This window comes from Scyliorhinus torazame, chromosome 9 (genome assembly GCF_047496885.1).
Source record: "Scyliorhinus torazame isolate Kashiwa2021f chromosome 9, sScyTor2.1, whole genome shotgun sequence".
Lineage (NCBI taxonomy): Eukaryota > Metazoa > Chordata > Chondrichthyes > Carcharhiniformes > Scyliorhinidae > Scyliorhinus > Scyliorhinus torazame.
In genome coordinates, this window is record NC_092715.1 from 148,704,256 (window position 1) to 148,724,515 (window position 20,260).

Here is a 20,260-nt window from a genome sequence, read left to right on the forward strand (position 1 = left end):
ATGTTACACAAAAGAGCTGGAAAAGGTGCACAGAAGAAATGGTCTGGAGTTTATAAAATGAAACAAAGGAGAATAGACTCTGAACTGCGTGGGATACTAGTTGTTGGAAATATTGCGAAGGCACATGATTGAAGTTTTCAAGTGAATTAATCTTGGAGATAAAGTCAGGCTTATTTGGTTTTGTACAAGTCAATAGATCAAGGGGACATGAGTACAAGATGAAAAGGGAGATTAAGGAAGGGAAGGGTACAAGAAAACATTACTTCACAGTAACAACTGCTGGGAGAGCAGAAACGTGCATTGGATAGACCTGCAATTATTTTGTCCTCAACATTTTCTATGCTTTTCTTCTCAATCGATTTGTCCTCCCACCAAAACCGTTAATGCAACACTCTTGCAACAGTTACGAATGAGCTCTAAACCTTGTTATTGAAGTGTACTCTTCTCAGTTGCTAATGGGCTATCCAAAACTGCACTAATGAACCTTAAGCCACTTAAAACCTATTAAGTGCTCGAGCAGTGATCTTTGGCTGATATTTTTGTTGCCATTTATCAAATTATATTTTCAAAAGACACCCAATTTAATAACTTTAAATTATGATTCCATCTCAAATCACAATTTCAAAAGCAAATATTTTACCTACATTTTTTGAAAATAAATTGCAATATTAGGGCCAGCCACGCACATTTGTAAAAGGAGGTGCAACAAATAAAAGGTGATGAGCAGACCTCAGATACATTATGTGGCTTAATAGAACACTTTTTTGCAATAAATGAACTAAATTATTAAAAAGACAAAACAGTAGTCACATTCATCAAAAATATTGTTTTCTCTCTGGAGCATGCATAATCAACCATTGATATTCGATGAAGTGCATCAAAAACTTTTTAAAATCTCACCCTAGACTTAATAAAATTAGAAATAAAAACATAGTTCTCATTGCTGATATCCAATTTTGTGCATGCATCCGGTTTCTGATAGATAAGTAGTGCATACATCCAAAGAACTGAAAAACATCCTGTTCAATTCTATATTGAGGAATCCCAATTGAGCCATCACAGGATGACACATAACTCTCGGAAGAAGGAATGTAATATTTCATTTGTGATGTTTTAAAAACATAATGATAAATCACTCTTCATTATAAAAGTTATTAATATGCATTATGCAAATCAGTCTACAATTAAGCATTTACGTCCATAAAGTGGTGGTAACATCACTCAAACTGTGTTGTTAGTGTATGCAGTATCAAAAGTAAATATTAATGTGATGGAATGGACCACCCCATGCACTGCTATTGTCGAATTACAGCTAGTGTTGCCATCAATTCACTCACCTCCAGGGTCATACACATAGTACTAATTGCTAGTTTTGTATCTCCTTCTGACAGCTCCTTAAGATCCCTCAGCAAAATCTGTTCAGTATTAAAACCTACAACAGAAGCGGAAACAACATTTTAATACTTTCCCTGCATGGCACAGCAGTAATCATTTGTTATCGCTTTAGGTTATCAAGCTTCCCCACAGCAAACATTTAAAATTCTTTCAAAACTTTAACTCAAATTCCAGCTATCACTTGATAAAACAAAGTGACTGAGATTTTCCATGTCGCTTGAATTCAACCGTAGCAGTAAATTAGGCCAATCGCATAACAGAAACATTGTGCTTTGATATCAATCAGCTGTGATTCTTACTTCAGCCAGGTGTAAAGCCTTTGTGCCACGTCAAACTACTTCTCCTCTTACATCTCTCAAAACAATGTGGTAATATTGTAACTTTAACAGAGCAGTTATGCAATGAAGTGGAACCAGAGGGGAGATGAGAAGTTTTTTGACAGTCGTGCATGATAATCTGGAAAGCCTGGTCTGAAAGGAAATTGGATATATGCTTCGAAAAAGGATATTCTCAGGGCGATGAGAAAAGAGCATGGGAGTTTAACTGATTTAATAACTCTTTCAAAGAGCTAGTATGGCCACAATTGGTTGAATGGCCTCCTTCTGTGCTTTATGATTTTCTAACAAATATGAATTAAACTTAATACAATGTGATCAAACTTATTCAAATGATTGTAAATTAATTATTTCACATTGTTTGGTGTAACGTACACATATGAGGTGCAGTGTGCAATGATGTCATTAAACAAGTCACCAAGCCATTTTGGTGTCGGTCTTGTAGCCATCTTGGATGGCCACTTACAACAATAAACATGGACTTTTGCAATGCCCAAAGGGAAATATAGACAATGTAAGATTCAGGCAGGCACAGAGCCTGCATGTATATTCGTGAGCAGAGAATCCAGACAGCATCGAAACCACCAACTGATTAGCATTTTAATGGCCCATCTCCATAAGACAAAGGACTGATACTCAGGAAACCGATACAATTCCAGACACATTGGCGCCACTCCCTTTGCTCAGGAAGCATAAACAGCAAGGTCAATGACCGCTTAGGACACGCTCAGCCATCAAGGCACCCGCCCCTTTATTGGCTCAGATCGAAGGCAGTGATCGAGAACTGCCCAATTAATTGGGTTCAAAGCTACGGACCACCCAAAAGAGCGCAAAACCCCCCAAGGATAAAGAGAGACACTGCCATGTGTTTGATCTCTTTTGGACCTGGCGCTCCGGCAACGTCCATCTCCAACTGCAGCACCACGACCAGAAACAAGTCCAAGTTCAACGCTCGCTACCAGACGGATGAGCCTAGCTGAACCGCAGTTACTTCTCCAGACCCAGCAGATCCAGATTCGAACAAAGGCCACTGTTCCTCTAACCTAAGCCGGGTGCCTGAAGTTAAGTACAGGTTGTCATAGTTGTTAGGTGTCGTTTAGCTCGTAGTGTTTATGTTGCATGTATAAGTTAATCTTGGGTGTAAATAAAGTATTATTGAACTTGAACTAACTAACTGGTTGTTTGGCTCTTTGATCGATACCCGGTTGAACCTTGTGGTGGTATCATGTGATACCTGGCGACTCTGAAAGCAATATAATATCAATATCTAGATAAAAGAAGGGCAACCTTATTGACTGCCATTTTTATAGCAAGTAAATATAGCAACATTTATTGGCGACTCTGATGGGATTCGACCCAGAAGTGATTTTGTCACTCCAAGAAAACCCACAAAACGTTTGAATTAGAAACCCAATTGGAAAAGTGAAAGAAACCACAAGTGTAAGACCAGTATCGATCAAACCTCCAAGATTCAGAAGTGTGTGGTAATTTGCATGCGTACTAACAGGGATATAAGGTAAATTCGTTAGATTTTGTTGCATAAAACTTTCGGGAGTTGTGTGAACCGGAAAATAGCTTAAGCCGTACCTGCTGTTTGCATCACCGCTTTATTCCCCCCTGTCCCAAATTCACGGTAGAGATAGAGACTTAGAGATTGTAGAAATGGCAATAAAGGCAATGGAACACCTTATGTACCCACAAGAACCCGAGGTCGCAGCAACCAACAGAGCAGAGCAGTGTCCCATATGGGAAGAGGAAACTAGGATGTACCTAAAGGGGAAAGGATGGCCCCTATGGTCTGAGTTTTGTGCGAATGAAGAGACAGGTCCTGGTAGTATAGGACAAACTTGGTGGGATAACCTGACCAAGATCCATAGGTAGAGTTCGTAAGCAGGTGGCAATCGTGTCTTGTTTGGCACGATTGCAAGGCACAGAGGAGGTCGTGAGGACGCTCCGCAGACAGCTTGTAGAGAAAGAGAAGAGTAATGGGGGAAATGTTAGTGAATGCGAAAAAGTAAACAAGCAACTCCGAGAGCAGCTAGCAGTGAAGGACAGAGAGATGGCTGATATCAAACAGGCACACCAATCTTGTCTAGCTCACCGAAGCAGCTTTCAGACCCAATATAAAGCCTACCAAGACACGCAATGCACAGTTTTGGTAAGGGAAGAAACGGAACACCAAGTAGAGCAATTAAAGAAGCAATGTAAGGACTTAAAAGCAGCCCTATGAGCACTCCACAGTTCCACCACGGAACAAAGGCAGAGTTCAGTAAATCATGTCAAATGCAGGCAGCAAATTGCAAAATTGCAGTCACTGCTCTCAGTTCAGAATGGTTTCAGAGATATCTTTGGACCAAATTTAGACCAGGAACATGGCCCCGACTGGCAGGAACTTAACGAAACTGCCCATCAGTACGTAAACGGAACAGAGATTCAGAATAGAGCCCCACAGGCCCCGAAAAGGAAAGCACCCGCACCACCGACTGCACAGGCAGCACCCAACCATATGAATCCAATCACCGTGCAGCGCAGAGTACCGACAGAAAACCAACCCGATTTTGTGTGCACCACCCCACTAACCATTACCCAGTTAAAGGATGCGCGTGATAAAATAGAAACCTTTCACCCCACATCAGACTCACACCATTTCTTTGAGCAAGTTAGACAACAGATAGTCATGTACGGTCTGGACGAGCAGGAAGAAGTGAAACTCATTGTAATGAGCCTTGACCCATCCGTTAGTTCAGCCCTTTCCGACCCACAAAATGTAGGAGGAGGTAGCCTCCAGGATATGAAAACAGCCATCCTCGATGCAACTGGCTATAATAGAGGAGATCCCGTAGAAGGACTCAACCGATGTAGACAGAAGGAAGGAGAGCATCCAACAGCATTTTCTGGACGCCACTGGATACACTTCACAGCAGTATTTGGAGATTTAGCCCATGCCCATTTAACTGCAGACAATACGGCCAAATGGACTCGTATTTTAGTCCCCCACGCCACAGATGCAGGACAAAACGCATGTGCAAATTATGACCCCTCAGACCCTGCACACAATGAAGTGTGGGTTCTGAAGAGACTCTCTAGAGCTTGGGAACAATCTCTACGTAAAAAGGTAGAGCATGAGAAGGTAGAAGCAAACACGAATCCAATAAGGACACATCAAGAAAGACTCTGCATGGATAAATGAAGGTAGAAATAACAGGCAGCACCGTAAAACGTAGGGATGCTACAATTGTGGACAGAAGGGACATTACGCCCAAGAATGCAATGCCCTACTGAACCCACAATGGAATCAGCAAGCAAATGCCCCACATAGGAACAATGCCAGGCCTATCCACAGCGTGAGCGCCCGTTCAGGTAATTTGGCCATAAATGGCACTGATTGACGGTGATCGGACTCCCCAACTTGGGTCTGTGACACGCTCTGGGACAAGTCCAGAAGACCAGTAGTCACAGGCACAGTCTGGTGACACCCCGTAGAGTTCCTTTGGGAGACAGGAGGGTCCCGAACCACGTTAAACCCCTCCACAATATACCAGCGAGATATATGGCCCACTACAGACACTATCACTCTTAGTGGATTTACAGGACACCTCCAGCAGGGACACATTACGGCCCCTGTGGATATTCAGATCGGTAACATTAGAACCAAGCACTCTTGGTAGATTTACCTCAGACAGCAAAGCACAGCTTGGGGATAGATTTCATGAGCTCACACTCACTTTCTTTTGAATAAATGTGTGTGGGAAATGGCTAGAGCAGCACGAGCCCCCACCACGCTCACAGTAGGAGACTACGAACACAGAATTAGCTCAGTGAGAGATTATTAGATTGATCCACAAACCATGACCACGGACAAAATAATTAGGGAAGTCTTAAAGAATCACAAAGCATCTTTTGCCCAGCACAAGCACGATTGCGGTAAAATTCCAGGAGTGGTCACCATTACAGATCCCGATCCTAAGCCCCAGAAATAATACGGTTTTCCACAGCAAGCCGAGAGAGAGAAATAGCTAAGGTAATTCAAAGTTTATTGGATCAAGATGTGATTCAGCCCGTGGCCTCAACAAACAATGCCCCGATGTGGCCCATAAGAAAACCAGATGATCATGGAGACTGACCATCGATTATAGAGAATTAAACAAAGTAACTCCGTTAGCAGCCCCCACCCGTTGCCACAAGTCCCGAGACCATGTTAAAGCAGGGGCTACAGTCAAAATGTTTCACAGTTCTGGACATTAGCAATGGCTTTTGGTCCATCCCATTGGATAAAAATTGCCAGTTCAAATTTGCGTTCACCTTCAAGGGACAGTAATACATGTGGACATGCCTTCCACAAGGTTTCCACAACTCCCCCTCCATTTTTCACAGACAATTGGCGAATGGATTATCTAAATTTTCCCGACCCGAATGCCTCATTCAGTATGTGGACGACTTGCTCCCGCAGACTGACACCAAGGAAGGGCACATTTCGCTTCTTTCCGAACTATTAGGTCACCTAAAAGAAATTGGATGTAAAATCAACCCCCAAAAAGCCCAAATTCTCCAAGAAAAGGTCACTTATTTAGAAACAGTTATAATGCTTGGTAAACGTGAGATAGAGCAAAAACATATTGATTCAATTGTTAAATTGCCCTTGCCCCATAATGTTACAGCACTCCGGTCATTTTTAGGACTGGTTGTTTACTGCAGGAACCTGTGGTTTCACCACAAAGGCAGCCCCACTTTCCGAGCTCCTTAAGAAACAGGCCCCATGGAAATAGCTTCCACAGCACACGGATGTCGTAGATGCATTGCAACGCGCCCTAAGTACAGCTCCCGCTTTGCAGGCAGCAGACCCACACTCCCCATACGCAATAGAGGTAGTGACTACCGACCGAACCCTTTCGGCCCTACTTCTCCAGGAAAGGCACGATCGTTTAGGACCTGTAGCCTATACCTCACGAGTTTTAGATCCGGTAGAGCAAGGATTTCCAGCCAGCGAAAGGCACTTGCTCGCAGTTTTTTGGGCTGTTCAGTACTTCGCGTACATAACAGGACTCAACCCCGTAACCATTTTGACCGAGCATATCCCAACACAGCTACTGTTAGGCGGTAGGCTAAAAGACGGTACAGTAAGCCAAATTAGAGCAGCGCGCTGGAACCTACTCCTACAAGGACGCGACATCACAGTGAAGAGGACAAAGCCACACACGTTTCTGGCCGATAATTTACAATATGCAGGAACCCCACATGAGTGTGAAATCATTGCAGCCAAGCACAACACAGGACCCTTCATTCCCAAATCGTTACCGACCAAAACAGGCATCAGACCACAGAGAACCCAGCCCACAGATAATTCGCTAAAAATTTATGAAGTTGGCTCCTCCACTATTGATAATGGAAAAAGGATTACAGGATGTGGCATATATGTAGAAGACGCACAGGGACGCGCATTAGAGGAGATATCGTTAAAATTGCCAGGACATTTAGGTTCGCAGGCAGCCGAGTTAGCAGCCATTGCTTACATTGTGCAGCACCCAGATTCGTTCCCAACACCAGCAGACATATATTCAGACAGTTTATATGTTTGCCACAGCTTGACGGAATTCCTGCCCCTGTGGGAATCTAGAGGATTTATATCCACCGACGGCAAACCCCTACCCTCAGCGCCATTACTAAAGCACATTCTCAAAGAAGCTAAAGATCGCAAATATGGAATCATAAAGGTTAGAAGCCATCATCGTTCCTCCCCACCCAGTAACGTAAAAGCAGACACCCTAGCAAAAGCAGGCTCACGACATGGTCACTTTTGGCAACCCCCCGAGAGCCCAGTACACGCGGTCCAGGTCTCACAGACCAATATTCAAGATTTGGCACAGGCACAAAAGGAAGACGACACGCTGAAGGAAATTTTCAAAGGGACGTCCCAGCTCCCTATGATAAGTTCAAAGACACTTTAATGGTATACGACGGAATCATATTAAAGAATGGTATTTATGTGGTCCCCACCCAGGACAGGAACCAGATTATTTGTCAATTCCATGATGGACACGGTCACCAAGAGATAGAATCCACCTTTGGCCACCTCAGACCTCTCTGCTGGTGGCCCGATTTAAAAACTGATGCAACCCACTACATTGAAAATTGTTTAATTTGCGCCCAGAACAACCCAGACAGATACGCAAAGAAAGGTCAGCTAAGACACACCCACCCTGTTAATGGCCCATGGACGAACTTACAATTAGATTACATTGGTTCCCTCCTCCCCTGCAGAAATGGATTTAAATATGTGTTGGCCATGATCGACACCTTCACAAAATGGGTGGACGCATTTCCTTCCAGGACAAACATGGCTAAAGCGACAGCAAAAATTCTAACCCAGCAAATGTTTACTGGATGGGGACTCCCCCGTGGTATTGAGTCGGACCAAGGTTCGCACTTCACAGGAAGAGTAATGAAAAACGTCCTAACAATTTTTGGAATTAAACAGAAGTTTCACTTTGCCTATCACCCGCAATCCAGGGGCATTGTGGAATGCATGAACTGAACCCTAAAGACAACACTTAGGAAGATGGTGCAACAACATAATACAACATGGGACACAGTTCTCCTACTTGCACTGATGTTTATTAGAAACACGGTGTCGAGTTCGACAGGATACACCCCCATACCCTCATGACCGGATGACCCATGAAGGGTACCGAGTATTTATTTGGACTTGATTTGGCCAGTCCCACAGTCACCGCCCTTACCCACGAAAAAGCGGTCCAACAACTAATGGAAAATATTAAAGCAGCATAGCTCGCTGCAGCTGTTCTACTAGGCGCTAGGAAAAAGCAGGGTAAGGCCTGCATTGATAAAACAGTACATCCGGTAGAGTATACAGTCGGATAGCAAGTCATGGTCTCCCTGTACAATCCGAGTTCATTCCTTTCCCCAAAATTTGCAGGACCCTACTCGATTTCTGATAAAGTAAGCCCCTTAGCTTATAAGATTACGATCCAAATGGAAAGTCAGGATGGTTTCATATAAACTAACTTAAGGTTTATGGAACTCAGTGCAGCCACTCACACCACATTTCACTGGCAATAGCAGACAACGACGACCCGCCCACTGGCAACCTAATCCAACCCTCCCCCAGCCAGGACTGCACGTCCACAGATACGATTTTGACTCCGCCCCAAGAGGTGAGTTTCCGCCTCACACTTGATTCGGCAACTAGCAATAGCGACAGCGAAAGCACAACGGACGTACTTGAAATCCCAGACCAATGGCAAAACAGATCAGGCCTCAGTCACTACAGCCCCAGTGACACCGACCACGATATGTTCGGCCCCTCAGAGACCATTTATTTGCCACTACCAGAACCTGACCCACCGCCCAACGATAACGCTCCCCCCCTTGCCGCTACCGCCTGACAGGATAAGAAACAATGGCACCGCGATAACTCTTATCGACTGATAAGAAACGAGGAAATGGATCCCACATCGGCCCACGCCGCCATGTCACAGAAACTCCAGAGTCTGACTCCCACCATGCTAACCCCTTTACGACCCTTTTCGGACTGGAACCCTGAGGTGTCCAGGTGATGAGAGAAAGGAACCGATTGAGATTTATGGTGTCCTATTCTCTGATGGAGCCTGCCCACTTTTTTTCTTTAGTTTTTTTTTAATGTTGAATGGTTGTCTCTTGTACGACTTTGTGTATTGATCTCATGCCAAATTTCTTGATGAAGTCATAACTACTTTTTTGACATCACATGGTAGTTAAAGGAACAAGTTTGTCGGAAGTCCATAGATATTCAAATTCTTTCCGTTCTTGTAAGGTCACCCAGGCAGTGGAGTAACGGCACTGATCCCCGCCCTGCCTGAGGACCCTCTATATATTTGGACAGCCAAGCTCGGGTGGTGAAGCAATGGCACTGATCACCGCCCTACCCAGGGATTCCACCCAATCTTGCCCTGCCACGGCTCATACACACCCCATTCAGAAAGTTCTTTTCAAAACTCTTTTATTGTTCTTTTAAAGTGTGGGTTAAAGAATGCACTTTGCCACAGTTTTTGTTTGCTTTCCGGCGACCCTTCAGTCGCTAACCCCCAACTGCTATTTACGTGTTCAAACACTTGGTTGAAACAAATTTGCTGCCAGGATAAACTACCTCAACATTGGACGGTGAATTGTCCGCCCACTCAGTGTATCGACCACAGGCTGCGAGTTTGCTCACACTGTGACAGAATTTCTTTCTTGGCTGTCTTGTCTCCAAAATGGTTGGTTTAAAAAAAAAAGAGGGAGTCACATATGGTGACAATTCTAAACGGGAAATTGGTGTTAAGGAGAAACAGACAGACAAACGAGATATTAAACAAGATAATAACAGATATTATGCTTGTAACCCCAGGAAGATACAAATATACCAGTAGACAGAGGAAGACAAAGACAAAATGAAGACGGACCTGATGACCTGCATCATGATCGTCGTTGGATCACTACAGTTGCGCACGTTATCAGCCCCTATATCCTTCACCACACAGGCCCTAAACATGACCGCCCAACACGATAACCCTAGCCCAGACACTGCACCACACATAGGAACAGTCACTGATACCCCAACATGGTGCGATAACATCATAATGTGGTATTCCGTTTCTTACACGGTAGAAGCCGTATTGATTATAGCAATACTTTGCAGTGTCGTCCAGACACTTAGCGCGGGATTCTCCCCTACCCAGCGGGGTGGGGGGGTCCCGGCGGGACAGAGAGGCGTGTACCACTCCGGCATTGGGCCGCCCCAAAGGTGCGGAATCCTCCGCACCTTCAGGGGCTAGGCCTGCCCTGGAGTGGTGTGCGCCCCGCTGGCCGGCGGGAAAGGGGCTTGGCGCCCCGCCGGTCGGCGCCAAAGGGCTTCCGCAAGTTGGCGCATGCGTGGGAGCGCCAGCGCGTGCTGGCGTCATCCCCGCGCATGCGCGGACGGCTTCACATCCACCCCGGGAATGCGGACCGGTACAGCCTCCGGTGCGGAAGGATAGAGTGCCCCCACGGCACAGGCCCGCCCGCGGATCGGTGGGCCCTGATTGCGAGCCAGGCCACCGTGGGGGCACCTCCCGGGGCCAGATCCCCCCACATCCCCCCAAGAACCCCGGAGGCCGCCCCATTGCGGGCCGAAGAATTCGGGCAGCCCTGGAGCCCATTGAGTCGCGCCGGACCCCGCCATTCTCCGAGGCAGGCGGCGCGACTCACGCCGGGCCGATTTTGGGGGGCCCGGAGAATTTGGATGATGGCAGGGGGTGGGGGGGGGCATTCACGCCGACCCCCGGCGATTCTCGGACCCGGCGGGAGGTCGGAGAATCCCGCCCTTCGACTTCCGAAATGGCGAAGGAGAGCCTCCCACCCCCAGTATACACACTCAGAGCCTCTTTTCACAGATTTCAACACACACCACACTCGTTCTGAACCCTTTTCTGCCTTATAAATTCTGCGGTTTTCTAGACAAATTGCTTACTCTGTAAATGGCATAATTCTTAAGTAGAAATGTGATGCTGCTGTTGTTTATTTTGTACTGTAATATAAGTCCTTTTGGTTATTAGCTAGCAGCATAAGTGTAGTTTAGTTAAGGACCATTGGATTTTCCCCTTTGTGTAAAGAAGTTGAAATGTATGATTGAATGTTATAGTGCCCCCTTAGAATTTATTATAGATGTGTGATGTATTAAAAACTTAGGTAAATGTTTCAAACCATAGGACAGAGTAGAATAGGACCTGTCCTTGATTAAGGGTACCCGGCACACCAGAGAACAGAAGAAGATTCAGTAGTGTGATCCATCACGCTTATGTTCTATGTTCGCATTTAGGATCAAGAGGACGGACTATAGCCATCTGGGATGGCCACTTACAACAAGAAAAATGGACGTTCACAAGGCCTAAAGGGAAATATGGACAATGTAAGATTCAGGCAGGCACAGATATGTATATATATGCATGTATATTCGTGAGCAGAGAATCCAGACAACATCGAAACCCCCAACCGATTAACATTTTAATGGCCCATCTCCATAAGACAAAGGACTGATACTCAGGTAACCGATACAATTCCAGACACATCGACGCCACTCCCTGTACTCAGGAAGCATAAACAGCAAGGTCAATGACCGCTTAGGACACGCCCAGCCATCAAGGCACCCGCCCCTTTATTGGCTCAGATCGAAGGCAGTGATCGAGAACTGCCCAATTGATTGGGTCCAAACCTAAGGACCTCCCAAAAGAGCGCAAAACCCCCCCCAAGGATAAAGAGAGACACTGCCATGTGTTCGACCTCTTTTGGATCTGGCGCTCCGGCAACGTCCATCTCCAACTGCAGCACCACGACCAGAAACAAGTCCAAGTTCAACGCTCGCTACCAGATGGATGGGCCTAGCTGAACCGCAGTTACTTCTCCAGACCCAGCAGATCCAGATTCGAACAAAGGCCACTGTTCCTCTGACCTAAGCCAGGTGCCTGAAGTTAAGTACAGGTTGTCATTGTTGTTAGGTGTAATTTAACTCGTAGTGTTTATGTTGCATGTATAAGTTAATCTTGGGTGTAAATGAAGTATTATTGAACTTGAACTAACTAACTGGTTGTTTGGCTCTTTGATCAATCCCCGGTTGAACCTTGTGGTGGTATCATGTGATACCTGGTGACTCCGAAAGCAATATAATATCAATATCTAGATAAAAGAAGGGCAACCTTATTGACTGCCATATTTATAGCAAGTAAATATAGCAACAGTCTTTCTTTGCAATAGTGCCTGTCAATGTATAACAGACTTTTGGTGACGAGGTGGAATCAAAGTACAAAAGTATTGACAGCAAACAGAAGTAGGGACTGTGATGAACAAGATAAGCTGGTTCCATGTGACTGAGCTGATTGGATGGCAGGAATTTTGACTAGGTTGAACTGGGTCTCACAATTCCTGACATTGCATGGCCACACTTAGTCAAATGGGCAGCTGCAGGATCCTAGTGTCCATCATATCCAACTACCAAATGGGCTGCCTTTGGGCAAGTTTGTTCTCCCTCAGCTGACTTGAACTCTGTATCACTGTTATGGAAAGTAACAGTTTGCAGTGTCACGGTTACATTTGAAATTGCATAATATAGCTGTGACCACAGGGTACATCAAAAGGCTTGCAACATACAAGACCTTGAGAACAGTTCATGCTATAAACTGAAAGGATAGACAAGCTTTTCAGAGCTAATAGTATATTAAAACTCAAAGATGAAATTTAAAAGATTCAGACTCAGAATAAGGCAAATCTTGAGCACAAGAAAGCAATTTTACTGGAGAATGACCCAGACATGTACAGTATGCTAACCATCCTTCTTGCACTCTCAAGGCTTTCAAATTAAACATCATGGACAGAATTCGACCCCAGTAGATTCTGAGACATGGGGAGGGGGTGGGAGGTGCATGAAATTGCATGGACAGTATTCCCATCTGCCCCAGTGTCTGTCCCCAAATTTACCCTGGGACGGGCAAGGCCTCAGATGGGAAGCCCTCTCTTATGCCAATTTAGGCCCTAAGTGGCTACTCAATGGCCACTTAAGGACTATTTCCCATCCAGCCTCAATTTTTAGGCTGGCAGGCAGATGACAGCTCAGGAGGAGAAGTGCGTGAATAAAGATCGTACAGGATGGGGTCACAGGCTGCCTCTTCTGACTACGGGCATCTTTCCCATAAGGCCTAGTGCGCTCCAGACCTTCCTTCCCCCAACCCCAGCCTAACACCCGAGATCACGCTTTCCCCACTCGCCATCCCCCAGGTCTTCCCTACCCCCTTGCCCTGGGACCTCTGCCAATTACCTTCTCCTCCAGCTCCCGAGATGTCATGCCAGGAAACCTCATGCAATGTTTCTTCCAGGCACTGCAGTGGGACATTCTCCCAAATGAGGGACAGAAGTCCCACCTATTACCAATTAACGCTAATTAGAGCATAAGATGACCTTGGGGCTGTTGGAGTGCCCACAGACTCTTGGGATGATGGGGGCTGAGACCCTGTCATCCTGAAAATTCAGGCCGTAAACGGACGAACATTTCAACCCTAATCCACTAGAAATCCCGGAAATCTACAAATCTTGAATGAGAAACCAGAAAAACAGCAAGACAGTTGATGAGTACAGTGTGACACTGCTGAATTTATCATTACATTGCAATTTTGACACATTCCTGGGCCAGGCATTAGATTTTTGTGTACACTGATGGACAAAAGAATTGAACCGAGTCATTAAACAAGAAAACCTTACATTTGAGTTCGCACGTAAGATTGCCTTACCATGGAGGTGTCATCAAAGAGTCCTCGGGAATTTCATCTTTTGCAAGTGACTAATACAGTTACAGGCACAATCAGAGAGTTTCTGCTGAGCCGAAAGTGGGGAGACCTTGTCAGAAGAATTCTGGTGGTAGTGATTTAGTGACTTATTGTCACTGTAATGGCAAAGACATGGCACAGGCATGCCCATTCAGAAATGCTAAATGCATGAATTGCCAAAAGGTGACATTGCAACTGTTATAAAGCACAGGCCAAAGCAGGAAAGAGAACTCATTCCAGTGGTAATGAAAAACAGCAATGTCACAGGGTGGAGTTCACAATAGTGAAATTAATTCAGAGCACCTAAGAGAACAGAAGCTCAAGGCATTCACATTGTGTATTCTTACCAATAGTGAATAGTGAAGAATAATTAAACAGAGAGAGATTGCAAAATTCAGCGGTACAGAGGGACCTGCGTACCCTAATGGATGACTCATAAAAGGTTAGCATGTAGATACATCAAGTCATTAAGGCAAATGGAAGGTTGGGGGCTGGATTCTCCACCCCGCCGCGCCACTTTTCAGCCTCGACCCGCCGGCAGGATTCTCCGTTATGCCGGCTGGTCAATGGGGTTTCCCATTGTGGGGCAGCCCCACGCCGTCGGGAAACCCCCGGGCGCTGGCAAAACGGAGAATCCTGCCCCAGGTGTTTATTGCGAAGAGAAGGGAATCTAAAAATAGGAAAAGTTTCCTGCAGCTGTACAGGGCATTGGTGAGATCACATCTAGAATACGGGGTGGAATTCGCCCCAAACGGCGCGATGTCCGCCGACTGGCGCCCAAAACGGCGCCAATCAGACGCGCATCGCGCCGCCCCAGAGGTGCGGAATGCTCCGCATCTTTGGGGGCCGAGCCCCAACATTGAGGGGCTAGGCCGTCGCCGGAGGAATTTCCGCCCCGCCAGCTGGCGGAAACGGCCTTTGTTGCCCCGCCAGCTGGCGCGGAAATGACATCCCCGGGTGGCGCATGCGCGGGAGCATCAGCGGCCGCTGACAGTTTCCCGTGCATGCGCAGTGGAGGGAGTCTCTTCCGCCTCCGCCATGGTGGAGACCATGGCGGAGGCAGAAGGGAAAGAGTGCCCCCACGGCACAGGCCCACCCGCGGATCGGTGGGCCCCGATCGCGGGCCAGGCCACCGTGGGGGCACCCCGGGGCCAGATTGCCCCGCGCCCCCCCCAGGACCCCGGAGCCTGCCCACGCCGCCTTGTCCCGCCGTTCAAAAGGTGGTTTAATCCACGCCGGCGGGACAGGTAATTTATTGGCGGGACTTCGGCCCATCCGGGCCGGAGAATCGAGCGGGGGGTCCCGCCAACCGGCGCGGTCCGATTCCCGCCCCCGCCGAATATCCGGTACCGGAGACTTCGGCAACCGGCGGGGGCGGGATTCACGGCAGCCCCCGGCGATTCTCCAACCCGGCGGGGGGTCGGAGAATGACGCCCACGGTGTATCTTTTTGTCTCCTTATTTGAAAAAATATATCATTGCTTTAGAAGAAGCTCAGGGATGTTTCACTCAACTCGGCCTTTAGATGATGGGCTTATCTTATGAAGAAAGGTTGGACAGGTAGGGCCTATATCATTTTAGTTTAGAAGAATAAGGGGTGATTTTATTGAAACATATACGATCCTAAAGGGACTTGATAGGGTGGATACAGAGAATATATTTACATGTGTGGGGGGAACTAGAACTAGAGGGCACATTATAAGAATTAGGCCTCCCTTTTAAGACAGCGATCAGGAGAAATGAGGAGGGTCATTAACACGTGGAATTCTCTTTCCCAGAAATCAGTGGAAGTTGAGTCATTGGATTTATTCAAGGCAGAGTGAGACAAATATTTGATAGGCAAGGTAGTCAAGGGTTATGGGGGCAGACAGGAAAGTGAAATGGTCATGATCTTATTGAATGACGGAACAAAGGGCCAAATGGCCTACTCCTGCTCCTATATTCTTTATTCCTATGTTCCTAAAATCCACAATATTCTAGAACAATCCACAGCATTCTAAAATGTCAATTGTGTTATCTCCTAATATTAATGCATCCTTCAAAGAATTCCAAGATCAGGATGCGGGTCTTTGCCAAAATCTTATCAGTATGACATTCCAAGCACAAAGTGCATTTCAATCATTCAAACAGTGATTCCACTCACAGAAAGCTATGAATGGCTTGCAGTTAGTGGATCTGTGGGACCCAGGCACAGGTCACATCTGTTCTCCTTCCAGGAATGGACACATGATGCTGCAAGGTAAGTGTTACAGCTGTAATTCTTCTCATTGCCCTGCCTGGACTGCTCCAGACATGGGTCTCATTTCTGTGGGGAGGGAACCTGTGTGGCATTTCTGAGGGGGTCCCTTTAGGCAGCGGGGCCCTGTGAGGATCCCACTATTACAGGGGTCCCTGTGGGGGGGGAGGTCCCCTATTACTGGAGTCCCTATTTGGGTCCCCCTTTTACAGGGGTCCCAGTGGTGGGTCCTCCTCTTACAGGGGTCCCAGTGGCAGAGGGGTTAATACACAGGTCCCTGTGAGAGTCTCCCTAGTACAGGGGTCCCTGTGGGGCATTCCCTTATTACAGGGGTTCCTGGGAGGTCCCCCTATTACAGGAATTCCTGGGGGGGTCCCCCTATTACAAGGGTTCCTGGGGGGGTCCCCCATTACAGGTGCCTAGGGCAGTCCCCCTATTACAGGGGACCCTGGCAGGGGGCGAGGGGTCTGGGCCCTGATTGTCTCTATCAGCGTGGTCTTGGGGTGGTGGACCGCGCGGTAGGCCAAGGAGGGACCCCAAGGCCAGAGCATCGGGTGCCGAGTCCACTAAATATATGCAAATAGGTTTTTAAAAATCCATTTGCATTTATTTACATGCTCCCACTAGCATGCAGCGTGGACCTCATTTCCACCGCCATTGGGGAGTCGGAGCATCGCATTTGGCCACCAATTCCGATTTGCCCCCGGCCCATCAGGGAAGCATTCTGGGAAGGAAAGTCCCGCCTGACAACACCACTTTTGCAACGTGTATTGATTTCAGCATCAAGTGACAGATTGCTGGTGATTCTGGAGCCTAGCTATGTGAAGTTATCAATAACCTGTGTTGTCACATTGTCAATGCTGATAGGTGGCAATCTGGCAATATCCTGGACCATGACATTTGCCTTCTTGATGCTTTTGGTCAAACCAAACTCTTTCCAGCCATGAGAGAGTTTGTCCATTTGTTACTGTGGGTGTTCCTCAGTCGGGCATCATCAGTACAGAGCAACTTTCTGATAAGAACTCAGCCTCAGTTTGTCTTGATCTCAGGCAAGCAAGGTTGAACAGCTTTCCAACAGTCCTAGTATGTTGGTAGGCCCCCTCTGTAGATCAGCTGAAGGCAAATTACAGCATTAAAGAGAAGAATATGCCAAAGAACACAACCCTTTTTGACCCGACTGCCGATCTCGATCTTGATGGCTTCCGATGTTGTTCTGTCATAGCTGGCCTTACCCATAATGCTGTCATAGAAAGACATTCACATTGAGCAGCAGCAACAGGCAGTCAATTATCTCCAGCAGCTTAAATAGACCATCTCTGCTTCCATGGTCAAATGCCCATGGTGATATATGCATATATATTTTATATATATATATATATATATATATATATAAAATATATATTATATAATTTTTTTAATATATATATATGTGTGTGTGTGTGTATGTTTGTGTGTGGTCCCCTTTGTTCATGGCATTTCTCTTGCAGTCGCTCAACTGAGAAGATCATGTCACTTGTAGATCTTCCAATTCTGAAACCACACCCAGATTCAGGATAGATGCATTGAGCCTAGATCTGCAGTCTGACAAGTACAAAATGGGCAAATACTTTTCCCACAGTTCTTACATGGAGATGCCGCAATAGCCCTTGCAATTGTCGTGGTTCCCCCTTGTTCTTTTACAAGGTCGCAATCTTTGCTTTACATAGATCTTAGGGCACTGATCCCTCCCTCCTGCAGAGACAGAGATGTCCGTTTCTCATGCTTGATAAATTTAAACAGTGTAGCATCAACACCTGGCAAGCAAGTCAACAGCTTTGCTCATGACAAATGGGTTAATAGTTTTGCTAAGCTCCTGCACCTTGGATTTAATATTCAGCAATGACATGCAGCTCTCTATGGTGTCTAGAACCTCCTCAGTGAGGAACCCCCCTGAGAATACAATTCAAAGTAGTGTTCCACCCATCTCTCCAACTGCAGCTAGTGATGAACTCCCCTGCATTTGTTTTCAATAGAGCTGTTTTCTTTGCTGATGGACATGTTGCCTTTTTGATCTCTTCATACATGCTCTCAACTTTCCCCGTGTCAAAGGACATCTGGATATTTCGACTGAGTTGTAACCAGTAGTCAATGGCACACCACATCAGTTTGTTAGACTTTAAGTGACTCTTAGGACATTAATAGTCTTCTTGCTTGGATTTCTCTTACAATTAATGAGCATGGATTGCTTGGCTTCAATGACAACTCCATCACAGTGATGTTAGCCTTGAACCAGTCAGCATTTTACACCATGGGGACCAAATTCGCACCTCAATACGCCAACATCTCATGCACAAATTTGAACAAGACCTCCTCACCGCACAGGGCCTTTGTCCAGTACTTCCCTGGAGCGGAGAAACTATGACAGCTTCTTCGCAGCCTTCAACACAACATCGCTGAAGATGAGCATCCTGCCAAGGCCATCCCCACACTCCCACTACTTGCCTTTAAACAACCGCGCAACCTCAAATAGACCATTGTTTGCAGCAAACTGCCCAGCCTTCAGGAGAACAGCGACCACGACACCACACAACCTTGCCATGGCAACCTCTGAAAGACGTGCCAGATCATCGTCATGGGTACCACCATTACACGTGAGAACACCACACACCAGGAAAGCGGTACATGCTTGTGCAACCCGGCCGACGTTGCCTACCTCATACGCTGCAGGAAAGGATGGCCCGAAGCGTGGTACATTGGCGAGACCATGCAGATGCTTCAACAATGGATGAACGGACATCGCGTGACAATCGCCAGGCAGGAATGTTCCCTTCCAGTCGGGGAACACTTCATCAGTCAAGGGCATTCAGCCTCTGATCTTCGGATAAGCGTTCTCCAAGGCGGCCTTCAGGACGCGCGATAACGCAGAATCGCCGAGCAGAAACTGATAGCCAAGTTCCGCACACATGAGTACGGCCTCAACCGGGACCTGGGATCCATGTCGCATTACATTCACCCCCCATCATCTGGCCTGGGCTTGCAAAATCCTATCAACTGACCTGGCTTGAGACAATTCACACCTCTTTAGCCTGTGATTATCCCTCTCACCAGTCGCTCTGTCTGGACCTGTAAAGACTTGCATTCAAAGTATCATCTTGCATCATTGACTTTGTCTATATATGTGTTTCTGGAACCCACTTCTTCATTCACCTGAGGATGGAGATGCACTCTGAAACCTAGTGATTCGAAACAAACCTTTTGGACTTTAACCTGGTGTTGTAAGACTTCTTACTGTGCATAAAGGTGAGTTGAGTATTAGTGGGCAATGAATAAATGAGGATATGAAGAATTGCACTGATAAAGAAGATGGCTGCACATGCAGGGTAAGCTGGTGTGAAGAGTGATGTTGTACAGCAAGTTTGAGAAGAGAAGAGAGTGTCATGATATTCAAACACACACATCATGATAGACACACCAACAGACAAATCAGAACACACAACACCACAACCAATGACAGAAAGATATAAAAGCACAGACACGACCCCCGGTGGTCAGTATTAGCTGCAGAGGAGAACCAGGACACATCTATTGCCAAACACACTCAGGGAGAAAGCACGTGCAGAGTATCCAGAACGAACTGTATTATAAGAGTTATAATAAAATAGAGTTGTACCACATACAACTGTGTTGGCTCATCTGTGCACCAGAGCACCCAACACCACATGGTACAGGAGTGGATCGATACCTGCCGGCATACCTCAGTGTACACAGACAACCAGCAGTGCCCAGGCATGATGTACGAGCTCCCGGTTCCGCAGGCGCTCCAGTGCCACGGTGACCTCCGCGAAAACTGGCGGCGATTCCGGCAAATGTTCGAATTGTTCCTGGTGGCAGCTGAACTCCAAGACCTGGATGATAGCGAAAAAATTGAATTTCTCCTCACCATCGCCGGTGCAAGGGCAAGAGAAATATTCACAAGGTTCAGGTTCTTCA

General features: G+C 46.5%; 1 protein-coding gene across 5 annotated transcripts in view; it reads right to left on the reverse strand.

Moving 5' to 3' along the window:
* The window catches only part of LOC140429519 (protein prune homolog 2-like), a 725,367-nt gene that overhangs the window by 468,089 nt on the left and 237,018 nt on the right, over positions 1-20,260 (reverse strand). For all 5 annotated transcript variants that reach the window (XM_072516619.1, XM_072516617.1, XM_072516616.1 and 2 more), the window contains one exon: positions 1,338-1,432. In XM_072516619.1, the coding sequence (XP_072372720.1) occupies positions 1,338-1,432 (95 nt within the window). The remainder of the gene's footprint in view (positions 1-1,337; positions 1,433-20,260) is intronic.